General features: G+C 40.7%; 1 protein-coding gene across 1 annotated transcript in view; it reads right to left on the reverse strand.

Annotated features, from left to right (window-relative positions):
* CAPN9 (calpain 9) overlaps positions 1-20,023 on the reverse strand; it is a 46,246-nt gene that overhangs the window by 16,174 nt on the left and 10,049 nt on the right. The window contains exons 3-12 of the mRNA XM_060692353.2: positions 18,074-18,143; positions 14,578-14,696; positions 13,112-13,245; positions 12,377-12,545; positions 9,694-9,777; positions 7,697-7,782; positions 6,237-6,314; positions 3,050-3,210; positions 1,563-1,720; positions 134-342 (exon numbers count right to left, since the gene is read on the reverse strand). Of these exons, the coding sequence (XP_060548336.2) occupies positions 134-342; positions 1,563-1,720; positions 3,050-3,210; positions 6,237-6,314; positions 7,697-7,782; positions 9,694-9,777; positions 12,377-12,545; positions 13,112-13,245; positions 14,578-14,696; positions 18,074-18,143 (1,268 nt within the window). The remainder of the gene's footprint in view (positions 1-133; positions 343-1,562; positions 1,721-3,049; positions 3,211-6,236; positions 6,315-7,696; positions 7,783-9,693; positions 9,778-12,376; positions 12,546-13,111; positions 13,246-14,577; positions 14,697-18,073; positions 18,144-20,023) is intronic.

Raw genomic sequence — 20,023 nt, forward strand, 5'->3', positions numbered from 1 at the left:
ACCTTCACTTAGGAGTTGGAGTGGCCAAATTATTCTCAGTGCCTTCAGATGTTAATTTCTATAGTTTTTCAATGGCGATCAGTCGCTAATGGACTTTTGTACTGTGGTTGAGTGAGAACCTTGATATACTTACTTTGTAACTACTCTCTTTTCAGAAAAAACTCTTAGACAGAAATCAGCCTCCTGTTGTGGCTCATATGTAGTTGGAACAATGATGTAATCGCCAGGTGGTAGCTCAAATCTATCAGAAACTTCCCTTAAGTTGATATAGGTTTTGCTCCTGGCTTTGGAAGCATTGTAGCGGAAAAAATCCTTTGTCAAGTGTTCATCTTTATCGGGACACTGAAATTAAATGTTCAGATTATTTAGCAATAGCACTTAGATTTATATACCGCTCTATAGTGCTTTACAGCACTCTCTGAGCATATTTACAGCAACATCAGCATATTGCTCCCAACAATCTGGGCCCTCATTTTACCAACCTTGCAAGGATGGAAGATTGAGTCAACCTTGAGCCCCTTCAGGATTGAACTCCAGGCAGTGAGCAGAGTTAGCCTGCAATATTGCATTATAACCACTGTGCCACCAGGGTTCCTATTTCTTAGTTTGACTGATATGTCTGGCATTCTTTTCTTTTCTTTTCTTTTCTTTTCTTTTCTTTTCTTTTCTTTTCTTTTCTTTTCGTTGGTTGAAGAATATTTTCATGCACTTTGGAGTTCAGTTTCTAAATTCCTATATTTATTTATCATCCCATCATTTAGTCATCACTTTATAGATCATGCTATACTTTGACTACATGTGCCGCATTAGAGTACTAAATATAGGAACTTCTATAAATGGAAATCCAATATTTGTTGCCTAATTATTTTTTGGGAATTTGTTGTTTGCCACTTTTATATTTTTAAGAAATAAGACAATCAAAAGGGGCTTTAGACCACATGTCATTGAATCTTAAATAAATTGCACACCAAAGATGCATGCAATTTACTTCAGATCATGAATTATTTTGACCTTAAAAAGCCATTGCAGCCTCAAATGGTAGAACCACGCACTTTTATTTTACTGGTCACAACTAGGTGAAATAAAGTGTTAGTCAGAGGGGACACCCATCTTATTTATGAACTCACTTCAGTTAAGTGTCTATGGAGATTCTTAATCATCCATGTCATGATTGTCCCAAAGGTGCTTCTCCAAACGGCAAATGGACTTTCTTGGTTTTTTTCCTTGAAATTTTGGTTCTCATCCAAGAAGCTTCTTCAGTTCAAAAAGTCCAGTTGTCTTTTGAAAAATACCTTTGGGACCGCTTCATTAAGGTTGAGACAAAATCAGCATTTGCAAGTATGAAATGCAAAGAACAAAGCCCACAAATAGAGTGGCTTGATTCTAAGCTACACCTAATAGGGAAGGAAAGATTTTGGGGCCACCCTTACCTGCCTGGGAGGGCTCAAACAGTGTTAAACATTGTAGACCAGATTTCTCCAGCCAGCACATTTCAGGAAAAATCTAGGACTGTAATATCTGGAAGGGCCCAAGTTGGAGCAGGGAGTTCTCCATAGAATTACCTCATAGATAGCATATCCTATTGTTAGCAGTGCAGCTCCGAGTTTCCTGAGTTTACGACGATTCTTCTGCATCAGGGCAGCTACAAACGTGCACTCATCTTGATCCTCATCTTTTTCTGTCAGTTGGAGCTTGAACTGGGGATTGGTCCAAAATGTTTCTGAAATCAGTCAGCAAAAAGGAGATTGTGGGTGGTTTATTTCACAACAGAATACTGGCCCATCACCAGTGCAGGCTACTCATCACCCAAGGACAGATAATGTCCTCTTCCTTCCCACTCCCAGGCCTTTTTTTATTTGTTCCCATCTAGCTTAATTATTTCTGCCATCTTTATTCTGTTCTTTTTTTCTGCTCCATTGTTCCTGTGAATATATTATCTAACTTCAATTGAAAGTTGCCTCTACGTCAAGGAATCGTCTTAAGCCCTTCCAAGTAGAGGGTCTTTAACATTTCATTCCATTCTAATAGCAGCCTCATCTCTGTTTGGTTGCAGTGCCAAACATACCCCCTCCAGCTGCTCTGTGCTGCCAGAGGTTTGTGTTCTCCGCTTGTTGGCAGTTGCATTTTAAAAAAAAAAAAATCCTGCAACTGATCCAGTAAATGGCCCATTAAGTGAATGAACTATGCTCAACCCTAGAAGCTCATGTTCCATTCAATCTGTACCTCTTACAATAGGCACATTTTTAGTTTCTGTCCAGACTCAGTGAATACATTCCTTGATTATGAGAATAAATTTGGGGGAATGCATTAGGGGAGGAGGGGGTAAGAGCAGAGAGAATCCATTGTATCTCATTGTCCATTCTGCTACAGGTCACACAGCATACCTTTTAAAACTGCTACGAGCAAGGAAATGTTTGCTGGCATAGCTATGATTTTTCTTTAAATTTGCCCCAAGAGAAATCTAGAAATAATTACATAAGCAGTTTCAGTTAGAACTAACTTGCAGGATACCCCAATAACTGAGCCCAAATTTGAGTTTGGTTCTGCATTGCTTAAGTTGCTTATTATATTGAACTGTTCTTTTATAAAATTTTGAAACACTGATGTACAGTATTAAAGAATTCTAGATGGCTCACAACAAAAAATCTGCTAAAACTGTCATCCACCATTTCCGAACAAATGGCTTTGAGGAATTGTGGGATATTAACAAGGGCTTGTAGATGTCTATGGAGATTCTCAGTCATCCAGGTCATTCTTGTCCCAAAGGTATGGAACTTTTTCAAAAGGCAACTGGACTTTCTTGTTTTTCTTTGAAGACATTTCACTTCTTATCCAAGAAGCTTCTTCAGCTCTGATTGGATGGTCCTTCCATTCCCCACCGTCCAGCCAGAGCTGAAGAAGCTTCTTGGATGAGAAGCGAAACATCTTCAAAGAAAACAAGGAAGTCCAGCTGCCTTTTGAAAAAGCACCTTTGGGACAAAGGGCTTGTAGGGAGTGCCACAGCCTTTCTCTGAAGAATATGCAAGTGGGATAAAGCAAATGTGCAAACCTATGAAATTTCGGCACCCTCCAGCAGTGGCACCTCTGACCCAACTGCCTTGGTGAATGGACACTTCCCATTTATGAGCAGCATTGTCTTCAAGAGCATCTGGTGTGAGGTTACAAATCTCAACTTTCTCAAAATTAGACAGAAAATCTTCAAAGTTCATCCTATGCATGACAAAAAAGAGAAACAATTCTGTGGATTACTTGAACACCAGTCAAGAATCATATTCAAGCTACTTTTTTATTCAATGATTTAGCTGCAGCTCTTTAGAGTGATTTTAAGTATTTCAGGACAAAAATTTGTGAATTGCTATGGCCCCTACAGATGCATATCAGGATTTCTACCACTAGATGGTAGCAATGACTTATGGATGTGGTGTCTGCTGGCGCTCTCTGGCCTTGGTTGTTTGCTGTGCTTGCTTGGTTGTAGCAAACAAACAAGCTCAGAGAGCACCAAGGATTCCACACTTTAATTTTGAGCTACAATAGAAGAGTTTCTTCTTCTATTGGTACTTATGGAGGCCTCTGTCTCTGCTCTGAGTTGGATTTTAGCTGGGCAGGTCCAGTTAAAGTGACTAAGGCCTCAGCTGGATGGATTACCTGAGAGCATTTGAGGCAGCAAATATTAAGGACGGGGACAGGAGTTATGAGTAGGACCACGTGTTTATTAGATCCATGCCAACCCCCTCCCCTGACCCTCCAGAAGGTGACAACATGTAGTAGTGAATTCATTCTTGAGTGAGAAGGTGCTGTTCGCCAGCTCTTAGAGAGGCAGGGACATGATGTGGGCAGTGGTGGGATTCAGCCGGTTCACACCACTTCGGCAGAACCGGTTGTTAACTTTCTGAGCAGTTTGGTGAACTGGTTGTTGGAAGAAATCATTAGGGCAAAGAACCAGTTGTTAAATTATTAGAATCCCACCACTGGATGTGGGTCTCCTCTTTGGGGGGAGGTAGTTCAAGTCTTTCAAGCATGCAAGGCAGGGGTAAAATCTACTTACCTTCCCTACCGGTTTGGAAGTGCACACGCTGCGCACGTGCAGACCCTCTGCACACGTGCAAACCCTTCTGTGCATGCACAGAGGGTAAAAAACAGGTTACTTCCTGGTTAAAACCAGGAAGTAACAATGACTGGGCAGGTGGGTAGAGCCTTGTGCTGCCATTGCTACTGGTTCTCCGAACCACCCACCGCCATCACTACCGGTTCAGCTGAACCGGTCCGATCCAGTAGCATTTCACCCCTGATGCAAGGTAGTTCAAGAAGAAGCCCAGATGACACAATTCTACTTTATTCCAAGATTACATTAACAGAATCTTTCAAGTGTGAAACTACATCTCTCTCCCTTGTCACCTTTACAGTCCCAGAAACTAGGAAAGGAACCTTCTGGGATGTTTGCCATGCTAAGCTGGCATCTCCAGCTTAGCTCCTCCAGGCTAAGCTGTCTCTTATCTGACTATTATTGCTCTACCTAAGGTCGTTCCCACATACCATTGCCAAATCACTGTTCGGGGAGGAGAGACATATAAATCTAATCCCTCAGAATTTGAATGACCCAGAAGTTGTTGTTCTGTGATGCTGAACTCAGACAAACTCAGAAACAAGAACCATATGAATTTCTGGAAATATTCTTATTACTAATAGGACAATGCAACTTTCTCTGCCAGAAAAATTACCTTATATCCAACATTAGTGAAATGGAATTACTCTGAATCACTTTCTTATGCTTCTACCTTTTCCTGGGCACAAGAATCTCTTTTGTTATGACTCTGTTTTTTTCTCCCTTAACTGACTTTGTGTCCCAAAGGTCTATTAATACTCCATCACACAATGTCTGGAGGCTGTGGGAGTCTGAGTGGGACAAACAAGCCTAGACCCAGCCCTAGAACACCAAAAGGCTATGGGTTCTGGGTCAACCCATTTCTGGATGGAACTGCATTACATCAGAAGGATTCGGTATACAATATGGGGGTTTTGCTAGCTGGAAGAGCAGGCGGTAACTATGGCTAGGAGGACCTTTGCACAAATCCATTTTGTACCCCAATTATGTCCATTCCTGGATTAGATGGCCCTACTCATAGATACCCATGCCTTGGTAACCTTCCATCTGGCTTACTGCAGTGTGTTCTACATGGAGCTGCCCATGAAGACCAGTCAAGCTTTAGTTGGTCCAACATGTGACAGTGCAATTAGCTATGTGTTTATGCCAGGGGTGAAATCCAGCAAGGTTCTGACAGGTTCTGGAGGACCTGTAGTGGAAATTTTGAGTAGTTCAGAGAACCGGCAAATGCCACCTCTGGCTGGCCCCAGATTGGGGTGGGAATGGAGATTTTGCAATATCCTTCCCCCAGGAGTGGGGAGGGAATGGGGATTTTGCACTATCCTTCCCCTGCCATGCCACCAAGCCACACCACGCCCACCAAGCCACACCCACAGAACTGGTAGTAAAAAAATTTGGATTTCACCACTGGTTGATGCCCATGCCACACCACTACTCTAAAAGCTGCACTGGTTACCAGTGGGCTTCTGGGTCACACATAAAGCTTTTCATGGCACAGGTACTGGTTATTTCTTTGATTACATCTTCCCCCACCATATACAAGTCAACAATGCTGATATTCTTCAGTTCACAATGACCAAAGCCATTTTATGGGACTTAGAAGCTTTGTCTCATCTATTGGTAGCACTTGCCCTATGGAATAACCTGCATCTCCCCGCTGGAGTTTGGCTGACCCCCATCCCTCCTTGAAGATTGATTTTTCCACCAATATAGCAATCAGAATTTACATTAGTCTGCTGTAAGTATAAGTTGTACATCCAATCTTTGGCATAATATCTTTTACTGTAATTATTATTTTGTCATTTTTCTTGTACTGGATGTTTTTAACCCTTGATAGCCTCCCTTGGAAGCAACACTTTGCAAGTGCCCCCCTCCTATATCTCTCTCTCCCTCCCTCCCTCCCTCTCTGTCTGTCTGTCTCTCTCTATGTTAAAGGGATATAAACAATGTTCATGGAATATCTCTGCAATATAGTATCTATTATTTTGAATTAAATGAACAATTAATGTTTCATAATGACAAAAACACATAATATTGTTTTAAGGATTTTTCAATTAAAACAAGAACTAGTCAATACAAGGACATTCGTACTTGCTTTAATATACTTAGGATTACAATTAGAAGCTTCATTTACCAGAATTCTCCATCGTCTAATGTTGTATGATGTAGCTGTTGTTTCTCTGATGGGCTGAGGGAATTCCACTCAGAGGAGCTTCAAGAGAAAGGATCATAATCTTCATCATCAACATCAACATCATCAAATTAATTGCAAACAGCCAAAAATATATACATATGTTCTAGAACAGGGCTGTCAAACTCCTGGCCCAAGGGCCCGATGCGTCATGCGCTGGCCACGCCCATGCCCGGTTTAACGAAGGGGGGGAAAGTCCTGATACGTCACATGAAGCCACCGTGACGACGTGAGCTTGACACCCCTGTTCTAGAAACATGGATAAAACACAGGTTACATTTTTTTGTGTTTCCTTTTTGTTTTGTTTTGTTTTTTGCCTGAGAGGACTTTGTTGCCCTAAGACTTTCAGTAGCTTGGTGTGGAGCCTACGTGAATGATATCTTTTGCACTCTAATGATCTGCTAGAAGGCAAGCATTGATTTTTCCATACTGTCCCCTGCTTGTTCTATGCAATTGCCCAGGCGATGACTTTGAATTTATTTACAGGAAGTGGAAATGGGGTCATATGGATCTATCTTTACTTGCAATTGAAAATGCGCTCATAAATGCAGTCTTTCCCTCAATCGATTGATTGATTTAATAATTTGACAGAATTCAATACGATAGGATTTTGAGTGGCATGCTCTTCTTTCTTGCCATAAAAATATTAAAATAATAGACAGGGTAACAAAACAGTAAGACAAATTACTACAAGGAAGAATAACATCCATGTGCAATCCAAAATGAGGGACTTTCAAACTAGTTTCTTCTAAAAACGGTGGCCCTGGAAATGTACTGGTAATCCAGGACGTAAAATCACAATTGGAACCAGAATTTCTGTTACCAAGCAAGGAGATTGGTAAGTGAGTCACGGCCAATTTTATGACCTTTTTGTCATAGTTGTTAAGCAAATTACTGTTAAGTGAATCACACAGTTATTAAGTGAATCCAGCTTCCCCCATTGACTTGTCAGAAGCTGGCTCAGAGGGTCTCAAAAGGCTATCACATGCACCTGGGAGGCTGCAACCATCATAAACACATGCCGGTTGCTAAGCAACCAAACTTCGATCACATGACCGTGGGGAAGCTGTGATGGTCAGAAGTGCAAGGACTGGTTGTAAGTCGCTTTTCCCCCCCAGTGCCATTGTAACTTCAAGCAGTCGCTAAATGAATAGTTGTAAGCCAAGGACTACTTTGTTTCCTTATTTTTCGCATATAAATAAATCCCATTCTTTTGACAGGTTTTTAAACTTATTTTTCTGAATTTCGGATATTTAATATTTAAACGATGAACTGAGGGATATTTTTATACCCGTGGCAATACGGAACATTTTTTTGAGTATGATGATTACATTGTTAATAATTTGGTTTTCTGGGTATTCTTTTTAACATGATTATAAATCCCTTGAACAGAAAATACTTACTTGTCACTCCAGGCACCATTCCATTCCACTTGACCCCATGGATTCCGAACTCGAATGAGCCTCACTGTTTGCCCTCGGTAATTGACCTATTAAGAACCAAAGCCAGTGAGGGCTGAAAAAATTTAAAACAACTCTCCATTTAAAAAAAAAAAACTGCACTTCAACTGCTTAACTTAAATAAGATCTACTAAAAACAGTACGATAATCTTATTGTATAAACTATTTCACCTGTTTTGAAAGTCAACTGTAGTTTTTATAGTCACCTCAGCTTCAGAACGGCATATAAACAGATTGGGCTATGCATATATTTTTTTATACAATTTGATGGGCGATAATGAAATTAATTTCTGATTAACATTGCCACTTTTAATTCATCATTTAACTGTTTGACCTTTTGGATGTACATTGTTAAATGAGCAGTAAAGAACCACAGGACATTTATGCTATGATGCATTTCCTCTCGTATTAATAGATTCCCACTTCAAAATAAATGAAGAAGTGTGCGAGTGAAAAAAAGCCGACGCAACTCACTCCACACTGCATACGCACGGATGTATAAATACACACACTCACACACTCACACACACACAGACAAATCTCATGAGCAGAAGAGGTAACAGGATAAAATGGAAAGACAGGAGGTTGAGCTGATTTGAGGACTTGCTATTGTGAGAACATACAAGAACATAAGAAACTGCTTCTGACTACTCAGAAGACCTCAGGAGTGACTGATGCATTAAACCAGTGTTTCTCAACTTCTCCAAATTCAAGAAGTGTGGACTTCAACTCCGAGAATTCCCCAGCTAGCATGGGGAATTCTGGATATTGGAGTCCACACATCTTAAAGTTGTGGCAATTAGAACATATAATAATAGGGTCTTCTGATTTAACCTGCTGCTCAAGCAGGAGACTCTATAATATCATTTCAGACAAATGAAGCCTTTTTGGAAGCCTTCAGTGATGGAGCACCCACAATTTCTGGAGGCAAGCTATTCCCTTGGTTAATTGCTCTCACCGTTAGGAAATTTCTCCTGAGTTCTAGGTTGCTTCTCTTCTTGGTTAGTTTCCAAGTTGTTTCTTGTTTTGCTTTTTGGTGCTTTGAAAAATAGTTAGACCCCCTTGTCTTTGTAGAAAACATTCAAATGTTGAAACACTGCTATCATGTCCCCCCCTAAATCCTACTTTTCATTAGATTGGATTTACCCAGTTCCTGTAACTCTTCAAAACATTGCATTAAATGACTGTATAGGCCACTTGCTTTTACAAACTGCACTATGGTATAGCCTGGAGTAGAATCTTGTCCCCATCTGTTTTCTAATAAGCATGATGCCATATCTTACCAGTGCAACAAAATATCTTCTATTCTAACACATCTGATCCTGAGAATGGAATTAGCAAGTGAGTTCTGTTTCCAAACCTTGATTTTCTTCCCATTGAGTTTAAGGTTGCCATAAGTAAAGGTAAAGGTTCCCCACGCACATATGTGCTTGTCGTTCCCGACTCTAGGGGGCAGTGCTCATCTCCGTTTCAAAGCCGAAGAGCCAGCGCTGTCCGAAGACGTCTCCGTGATCATGTGGCTGGCATGACTAAACGCCAAAGGTGCACGGAATGCTGTTACCTTCCCACCAAAGGTGGTCCCTATTTTTCTACTTGCGTTTTTTACATGCTTTTGAACTGCTAGGTTGGCAGAAGCTGGGACAAGTAACGGGAGCTCACCCCGTTGCGCAGCACTAGGGATTTGAACCGCTGAACTGCCGACCTTTCGATCGACAAGCTCAGCATTTTAGCCACTGAGCCACCGTGTCCCTAAGGTTGCTATACTGGGATGCAAAAGATGGCACCAGAGAGCAACAGGTTTTTCTAAATTACTTTGCTGCCATTTAGTGCTGGTGTAGGTTTCTGCAGTTCAGATATGGTAGCTGGTATCTAATTGGGATTATTAGATTATTTTCTAGCCATCTATTTTCTGGTGAGAAATATAATAGGAAGGTGCTTACCTCATCAATGCCAGTTACTGAGTATGCATGACCTTTTATGAGGCCAGTTGGTGTTCGAGCTTCCGACTCAGCTGCATTGCTGATCTAAATAATGGAATTTTTTAAAAAAATCAACCTTTTTGCTTTATTGAAATCATACTTGTTTTTGTAAATATATGCAGGAATGTGTGGCACCTCTTAGAAATAAGATAACCTCTGGAATACAATATGAACAAATAGTTAGCACCACCATCTTATGTTGTTAAAAGGACACTTACAAATTAATTATAGTACCACACTGTGCCCAAGTTGAAATCCATCATTGCACTTACGGACTTCCACTTATCCCTTTTCTCATTTTTCCTGCAGCATTCCCATTCCCAATTTTGTTTTGCAAAATTCCCAATCCTCAGAGCAGGTTGTGAGGCTACAGAGGAAGCTGCAGAAGAGACTACTAATGGAAGGATCTTATTGCAAACAATTTCCAATGCTTGGCTGTGAGAAATGAAAACCCCTGTTCCACTCTGAATCCATCTAGAGCAGGGGTGTTAAACTCAAGGCCCATGGGGCCAGCTCCGCTCTGCAGAGTGCTTAGATCTGGCCCATGGGGCCATCCTGGAAACAGCGAAGGATCAGCCTGCGGTGCCTCTGCCAGCGAAAACGGGCTCCTGAGCTCCATTTTCACTGGCAGAGGGTTGCAGGAGGCCATCGTAGCCGAAAATGGAGCTAGGGAGCCCGCTTTTGCTGGCAAAGCACTCGGGCCACCAGAGGTGCCCCTGATACGAGTGACATTGAGCTGACCATGCCCACCCTGGCCACGCCCACCCCAGTCTCCCAAAGTCAAACACAACTGATGTGGCCTTCAATGAAATCGAGTTTAACACCCCTGATCTAGAGCCCATTTCTCCCTCTGAACCTCACTTACCTCAGAGGATCCGTGTAACTTTTAGGGTATGGTTCTGAGCTGCCTGTAGGATGAGCAAGGTATAAGCTGCAGTTGTTGTGAATCAATTTATAAGTGGATTGGATTGAGAAGGGGAAATAGAAAAGGTTGCAGTTCAATAATAAGGAGACAATCGATGAAAGAGTCAATAAATTTTCTCACAAAGCCATGGGTGCAATTCCCAGAGGCTACCAAATTTGGTTATACTGAATCATGTGATAGAAAGGGGGAAATGATTAAATTCTTGATCACTGAGCACTCACATGATTGTATTTATCTGAAAAAAAGACAAATCTGAATGTAAGATTACCTGGACAAGGACGATTAGACAGAAAAAGCCTCAGCTACTTCCATTAATATTTTCTAATGAATTTAAGATGACATGTCCACCTTAAAAGTAGATTACTTGGGAAATAGCTTATTGTTATCTGAAGAAAAATCAGTACTGTATCTATGGTTATTTTTAATTCACTGTAAGGGCAAAAAGAATGAAAATGATTGACCCTGCTCATTACTTTGAGGCACATGCTCCCTGGTGTGCAATTGAAAGACCATATGTGGCTTTTTACTGAAAGCATGTGGTATACTGCTCTTACAAATGCTCATACAATAAGTCCCACTAAAATAACTAGGGCTTCCTACATGCTAATATGGTAGGGCACAATGTGTATTGGTTAAATTATTGACACTTTCACATTTAGATTCAGTTAATATTAGAAAAATAAATATGGAATGAACAAAACAGCCAGTGATCTGGCTAACATTTTGCCATGATTCTACATTGTCATAAAAACATTTCCTACTTAGAATTATGTGGAAACTTGAGAAACTGAGTTTTCAGCTTTCTTCCCAAGCAAAACCTGAGAGAAATCAAGGGTTTCTGCCACTGGGTTCTTAAAATATCTGGAGCACAAACAATACGGCCTCCAGGCTAAATTAAGTCATGGCTTATCCAGTTCAGCTCAGAATTTCAGTTCAGCTCAGCAGGAGGGATTAACTGAATACACACCTCAGTTCCATGATTTAATAAGAGAAATTCTAGGAAAGATTCTCCAGAGGGATAGGGAAAAGAAGCTGAAAATTACATCATCATTATCCAGTGGTGCCTTGTTTAACATTAGGGCTGATTTGCTAACCCAATGTTTTCCAGAGGATGCCATTTTAGGAAAGGATAATTATTGGCTGACAATTTGGAAGAAACATGTAGAGAAAAAAAAATGTGTGAAGGCTGCTGTTTTTTACAAACGGGCCCTCAATTAATCAAAGACACATGCTCAAGAGAAAGTCCCATAACAGTAATCCAAAGCAAATTCCTACATATTAGGAACATTCCCTGATAATATACTCCATAAGCAGCCATCTAAAGCTTTCCATATGCTTTGAACTAAAATTTATATTACATACGATGGCTGGAATTGACTGGACTTATCCAAAGCCACTTGAGGACACCATATTCCTGTTCTGTGCCCTATTCCATATCATATATTCAGTTGCTTTGGGGCAGTGGTGAAATTTATTTTTTTTTACTACCGGTTCTGTGGGCATGGCTTGGTAGGCATGGCAGGGGAAGGATACTGCAAAATCTCCATTCCCACACTACTCTGGGACTAGCCAGAGGTGGTATTTGCCAGTTCTCCAAACTACACAAAATGTCCGCTACTGGTTCTCCAGAACCTGTCAGAACCTGCTGGATTTCACCCCTGCTTTGGGGCATAATAACTTGAGGAAATATCCTCTCAAAAAACTCAAACTTCTACTTACATCAATAGAACAGCCCACCAGTGAGCCTCTTTTAAGTGCCCTCTGTAAGAGTTCATAGAAATTTTTTGGAGCCTTTTTAGCTTCAAATGTTTCTCCAACTCCTCCAGTGAAGTCTTCCATCGCTTCAATTGAACTTCCTCCTTTTAGAGCTTCATAACTTCCATTCAACCTGAGATTGTCAGAGAAATATACATACATAAAGACAATGAGGTCATGTCCATCTTACTTTAAACATGTTCAGGTACCATATGAATTTTCTGTTGTGGCTCATGACATGCAGAAATATCTATAGGACTTACATGGTATTAAAAAAAAATCAAAATATCATCTACTTAAACCATTAGAAGAAAGTGTTGTAAATCAAATTCAAGATTAGCAAAACTCTGACATTTTGTGCAGCTTTTCCTATGACTTGTTTGGCTTCCCTTGAAATTTCTCAAATATCTTGTCTCTACTTATTTCAGTAGATGAGAACTTTCAAACTCATTTGAAATTTCACCTTAGCCCATGACAAAAAAAGCAAGTTGAATTTAAAATTTAAAAACTTAAAGTTAAGTTTGTGCAGCATACAAAAGTAATGATAAACAAATAAACAAACAAAGCTTGATCAATTCAGTCTACGATCAAAATCCATATAATACAATATTTATAAAACTGGGATTGCAAGTCCAAAGACTATAAATCATGACAAGTGTGGAAACAAAATAGAAGATGAAGATCAAGTTATCTACATACTTGGCATAGGCTTTTTCCAACAATGCACTCCAAAATTCATTGAGTTCAGCTGAGTGCAGAAAAACCAAGCGGTCTTTGAAAGTGGGCAAGCGGTCATCGATAACAACATCCAGCCATTCATTGTATTGCCAAAACTATCTCGGTAAAGACAGATAGAGAATCATTTAATAATGGTAATAAGCCAGGGAAAAATTGAAGTAGGACCAGGAAGTTCCAATACTGCCTTAGGCCTTGGAAGTGAAGGCTATGAGAAGCTTTTAATTTTATGGATGAGGTGGAACAGCACCGAGAAAGGACAGCAGCACAAGCATCTCTTAGCTCTCAAAACAAAATTCATGCATTTGATAGATACAAAAGCTTATGATCTAAAAACATGCTGCAAGATTTATGCTCACGAAACAAAATTTTTAAAATGTCTATGGAGATTCTCAGTCATCCAGGTCATGGTTGTCCCAAAGGTGTTTTTTCAAGAGGCAAGTGGACTTTCTGTTTTTTCTCTGAAGATGTTTCACTTCTTATCCATGAAACTTCTTCAGCTTCTTCTTCCTTCCATTCCCCACCATCTGGTCAGAGCTGAAGAAGCTTCTTAGATGAGAAGTGAAACGTCTTCAAAGAAAGAGCCTTGGTAGTACAGGGGTTTAAGGCACCCTGTTATTAAGCTGGTTATTAAGACCAGCTGCCTGCAATTACTGCAGGGTTCGAATCTCGCCAAGGCTCAAGCTTGACTCAGCCTTCCATCCTTTCTAAGGTAGGTGAAATGAGGAGCCAGTTGTGGGGGCAATAAGCTGACTTTGTATAAATATACAAAAGGATGAAGGCTATTGCTGAGCACATTGTAAGCCGCTCTGAGTCTTCGGAGAAGGGCGGCATATAAATCAAATTAAAAAAAAAAAAAAACCAGAACGTCCACTTGCCTCTTGAAAAAGCACATTTGGGACAAAATTTTAAAAAGTGAAGGTGGTGGCCATGGGTTCATCCCAGGAAAATGGTTCTAGTCCCCATCAGCCATGAAATCTCTGTGGGCCATTTATTTTTTTCTCAATCTGACTGATCTCCTAGGATTGGTGCTGTAGAGAAAAATGGGAGGAAGGAACATTATGTAGACTACCTTGAGGTCTTGAAGGATAGGCAGGATATGAATCCAATAAATAATTAGATATATTTCATTCTAGGCTTGATTTCTAATCTAGGTAGGCAACAAATATTGTCAGATAGTGAAACTATTGCAAAATAAATCTAAAAGAGAAGAGTGTTAAAATTCTGACCTGTCAAAAATAATAAAATGGCAGAAGCTTCATATGTTTCCCAGATGTGCCTGAATCACAGTTTCCAGCCATGTCAAGAAGTAGAATTAAATATAAGGGATGCTGACATCTATAATTTAATAACATCTGGATTTCCCAGCTCCCAGGATATTCAACATTCATTTATTCATTTAAACATGCAAGAGTGTGTGGAGGGGTTACCTGAAAATGAAATATTCCAGCATAATCTGGTCCAAAATCTTGATTTTGTGGTATAACTCTGGCTAGTACTTTTTCATTGAGGGTAAGAGATGCTATAGCTGCTAATAGCCAACAATCACCTGAAAAATTATATGGAACAATATACAGGTTATACTTTTGATCTAATATAAATAAGATAAATATTTCCCACTAAATAATTCCTTGTTGTTGTTTTTTATTTGATTTATATGCTGCCCTCCTCCGGAGACTCAGGGCGGCTTACAATGCATTAAGCAATAGCCTTCATACTTTTGTATATTTATACAAAGTCAGCTTATTGCCCCCACAAACTGTTGTGACTCCGACCCCCGACCCCGTATTATCAGAGGGAGAAGACTTCGAAAGTGAAGGAGAGGAGTTGGCAAGGCCTCCCTTTCCAGACCCTCCTCTCTGGCAATGCCTCAGGTGTCCTCCGAAGGCCAAGAGATAGGCCAGAAGCCAGGCACTTCCGAACAGCTGCAGTTAGACAGCGACGGAGATGAGTCTTGGCTGGATCCCCCACAGTGTCAGAAAGATAAGCGCACACAGCAGAGAAAGAGGCGTTCCAGAGATTAAGCTGAGTCACTGGACCACACCCCACAGGGGATAAAAGGGGGTGTGGTGGCCATTAAGGCCTTGTGACAGACAAAACTGAAAAGCTAGCAAGTCATACTGCGTTTCTGGAACTTCGTTATGTGCCCTCCTTGGATTTATTATGGACTGAACTTGACAATTCTTTGGCTTTGTGGACTTACTTTGGTGTATCGGACGGAGGAGAAAAACCTCCCTTTGTGAGTAAAGTCTTTGGCAGGCAGCTACTGGGTTGCTGCCAATTCTGTTATCTCAAAGGAATTCCTGACTGCTGGTTTTATTAACTCCTGGCTGACTGTTTGTGTGCGTGTATGAGACGGGGACAGAACACAAACTGGCTCCTCATTTTACCTACCTTAGAAAGGATGGAAGGCTGAGTCAACCTTGAGCCTGGTGAGATTCGAACTTACAGTAATTGCAGACAGCTGGTGTTAATCACAATGCTTTTAGTCTGCTGAGCCACCAGGCCCTGGTGCTTGGAACTCATAGCTGTAATTCCTAAAGGAAACCAACTCTGATTCTCCTTTGGAAGGACAGATACTGAAGCTGAAGCTCCAATACTTTGATCACCAAAGGAGAAGAGAAGTCTCATTGGAAAAGACCCTGATGTTAGGAAAGATTGAAGGCAAAAGGAGAAGGAGACAGCAGAGGATGAGATGGTTAGATAGTGTCATCAACAGGGTGTGCATGAGTTTGGGCAGGCTCTGGAAAACAATGGAAGGGGGCCTAGAGTGCTATGTATGGTCCATGGGGTTAGGGTTAGGCATGATTTGGGGACTGAATAATAACAACCTAGTTCTAATCTGGTAGTTGCACATTTAAAAGGGCATCTTAGCTGTTTTGGTTGATTTGCAAAATGGAGAGCTGGTATGACATAGAATAGAATAGAATAGAATAGAATAGAATAGAATAGAATAGAATAGAACAGAATAAAATAGAGTAGAGTAGAGTAGAGTAGAGTAGAGTAGAGTAGAGTAGAGTAGAATAGAATAGAATAGAATAGAATAGAATAGAATAGAATAGAATAGAATAGAATAGAATAGAATAGAATAGAATAGAATAGAATTCTTTATTGGCCAAGTGTGTTTGGCCACACAAGGAATTTGTCTTGGTGCATACGCTCTCGGAGTACATAAAAGAAAAGATACATTCATCAAAGATCATAAGATACAACACTTAATGATAATCATAGGGAAACAGTCAATATAAATCTTAAGGATATCAGCAACAAGGTTACAGTCATACAGTCATAAGTGGGAGGAAATGGGTGATAGGAACAATGATATTAATAGTAGTGCAGACTTAGTAAATAGTTTGACAGTGTTGAGGGAATTATTTTTTAGCAGAGTGATGGCGTTCGGGAAAAAACTCTTCTTGTGTCTAGTTGTTCTGGTGTGCAGTGCTCTATAGCATCATTTTAAGGGTAGGAGTTGAAACAGTTAAATCCAGGATTGAGAGGTCTGTAAATATTTTCCCAGCCCTTTTTTTGACTCGGGCAGAATACAGGTCCTCAATGGAAGGCAGATTGGTAGTAATTGTTTTTTCTGCAGTTGTAATTATCCTCTGAAATCTGTGTATAGTTAGTAAGGTGTTGGACTAGCATAGAAAGACTCATATTCCAGTCTATCATCAGCCATGTAAATTCATTGGATTATTTTGGGCTAATCGCTCTCTCTCAGACCAATTTACCTCACTAAATTGTTGGGAAAATAGCAAGAGAATTAAGTAATTTACCCAGTGTCTGCATAAGGCTTGTTGCTGAATGAGGCTGTTGAAGGGCAAACATTGTCTTGGGCCTTTTTTAATGGAATCCTGTATTTAGCAGATAATGAGAATGGATGACCTCCAAGATCCCTTTCAGTTTTAAGTTTCTTAGATTCTATCAGATTTGTGTGCATGTGGTGCTGCATATGGCCGATACCAGATTAACAATGTTTTCCTCATAATTAGTTGTTTCCTTTAGTCAATCAGCTGAATATCTGATTTGATAAGAAGAGAGATGCATATTCTTCCCATGCCTCCATTGAATTCAGCTAGGTATCTGAAGGAGACTTCCAGTACAAACTTCATTAGGTTTTGGGCAGGGGTGAAATCTAAAATTTGTTACTAACGGTTCTGTGGGTGTGGCTTGGTGGGGGGGGGGTAATGTGACGGTGGGCATGGCCAACTTTGTTTTTTTTACTTTTTTTACATTTAAAAGCATTTAAAAGCATTTACTTTTAAAAAATGACTTTAAAAGCCTCTGGCGATCCCAGCTGAGTTGCCTGATTGTCAGAGGCTTTTAAAGGCATTTTTTTTCTGCAATCTCTTCGGCCAAAGAGGTTGCAGAAAAAAAAATGCCTTTAAAAGCCTCTGACAATCAGGCAACTCAGCTGGGATCGCCAGAGGCTTTTAAAGTCATTTTTTCCCCTACAACCTCTTCGGCTGAAGAGGTTGCAGAAAAAAATGCTTTTAGAAGCCTCTGATGATACCAGCTGAGCTGCACGATCATCAGAGGCTTTTTTTTTTTTACTTTTAAAAGCAGTGGTTGTAGAAAAAATGCTTTTAAAAGTAAAAAAACAGCCTCTGATGATTGCGCGGCTCAGCTAGGCATGGTGGTGGTGGGGGGAGCGCAGGGATTTTTGCTACCGGTTCTCCGAACCACCTGCCACCATCACTACCGGATCGGGCAATCCAGTCCGAACCAGGAGCATTTCACCCCTGGTTTTGGGGAACACAAGTCAACCTGTGTTCATCTAGCCTTCAGATTTCCAGTTGAACATAGGGAGATTAGAGTGAGTGAGGTACCTGAATCTATCCGCTAGGAAGCCTCCACACATTTTACACAATGTCTTAACAGGACTTGTATCAAAGAGGGCAAAAATCATTCCAGTGGAAAAATACTCACCAAGGTCTCCTTGACAAATGTCAGTTCTTGTGGCTCCTCCAAGAATAAACTGTGGGTCTTTAACGATTTCCTTGAAAAAGATAAGAAAACAAGACCAGTGACCTGATTAGAAGATAGTCTGCTGTGACCTTCTCATAATTTTACATCTCTTCGCTCCAGAGGCAGTTTGACAATTAACAAATGTGAACTTTCTGTCAATGCCGTAATATACAGTTTATTCATCTGACCTTATTATGGTATTATGAAATCCCTGAAGTAGAGATACACATTCCTACTTTGCTGAGGAAATTGGGGAAAAAAAGACCCTCTCTTTCCCCCCCGAATTATCAGTTTTTCTACTTGGCATATCACCACCTGTTCTTTGATGAAGGGGATACATGCGGTGCAGAAATACAGGTAGTCCTTGACTTACAATAGTTTGTTTAGTGAACATTCAAAGTTACAATGGCACTGAAAAACGTAACTTATGACTGTTTTTCATACTTATGACCGTTGCAGCATCCCCGTGCTCAAAATTCAGACAGTTGGCAACTGTCTCATTTTTATGACGGTTACAGTGTCCTGGGATCATGTGACCACCTTTTGCGACCTTCTGAAAAGCAAACTCAAAATGAAGCCAGATTGATTTAATAACCGTGTCACTAATGTAACAACTTAAGTGATTCACTTAATAACTGTGGCAAAAAAGATCATAAAATGGGGCAAAATTCACTTAACAAATTTCTCACTTAGCAACAGAAATGTCGGGCTCAACTGTGGTCATAAATCAAGGACTGCCTATAGGTAAGATTTGCAAAATGAGGCCATCTGCTCACCTAAGGCAGAACCCTCTCCTGATTTGGTGTCCAAGTGCTGCAATAGATACAGGCTCATGGCTAGATTTCATACCAAAGCAAACAACTTAACTCAGTTCATAAGATGCTCTGTCTGTCCTTAATGGAAGCTAAATGCCCTTAGATCTCTTAGGGAACATAGTAAAAGGGTTTTGTCTCATATCCCAGACCAGACAGCTTCTAAAATAAGAGGTTGAAGAGCAAGTCTTTGAATGCAGTGTTTTCAAATGGTTGTTTCCTTAATTAATAAATTAATGTTCATTTTACCAATGCATTTAAATAGAGAAAGTTGAAAGGTACATCTGACAAGTAGGTATTTACACCATTCCAGGAATGCAGACATATGCAGAGAACAATTTGATATGCAAAAACATTAACTCATAGATGCAGGAGTGGGCTTCAAAAATTTTAGCAAGGGGTTCTCTGCCCAGTTGCTGGGTGGGCGTGGCCATGATGGGCGTGGCCTAGTCGGGCTCCTGCACCATGGTGGGGGGGCATTTTTGCCTTTCCCAGCTCCGGAGGCTTTTGTTGAGCCTCCGGGAGGGCGAAAACGGCCTCCTCAGGCTCTGGAGGCTGGAAATGGGCCCGTTTCTGGCTTTCCTGAACTTCCAGTAGGCCCGTTTTTTGCCCTCCCTGAGCCTCTGCAAATGTCCTGCACTTACCTGCATCCAAAACGGGCTGCATGGGGACTCCTGGGAGGGGCGGTGTAGGGTGGGTGGGACCAACCAGGAGTGGGATTTGGAAGTGCTCTCAAACCCCTGCAAACCCCCAGCAGCCCACCCCTGCATAGATGAGTATAGGAAGTGAAGTCAAGGTATTCCTCTTAATATAACCTTTCTTTAAACAATTGCCCCAGTCTTTCCCAATTTCACACTTTACAGATATATTGTACAATTCCACAATTTCTACATGTTGACTTAGAATTGTGAGAATGGAGTCTAATCATGGGACATGAAGAGACAACTTGTAGAAAAAGGCTGCTTTCTCACAGGCCATGCATGCTGATGAATTTTTTAAAAACCCTGTCCGTCTGATCTGTTTAGAAGCTGCCGTTGATATGACCAGCAAAGACAGAGGACAGAGAAAGCATGGCTGAAAATGCCAAGAGATGTTTCTG

Source organism: Pantherophis guttatus, chromosome 1 (assembly GCF_059756535.1).
Source record: "Pantherophis guttatus breed Tessera chromosome 1, ASM5975653v1, whole genome shotgun sequence".
Taxonomy (NCBI): Eukaryota; Metazoa; Chordata; class Lepidosauria; order Squamata; family Colubridae; genus Pantherophis; species Pantherophis guttatus.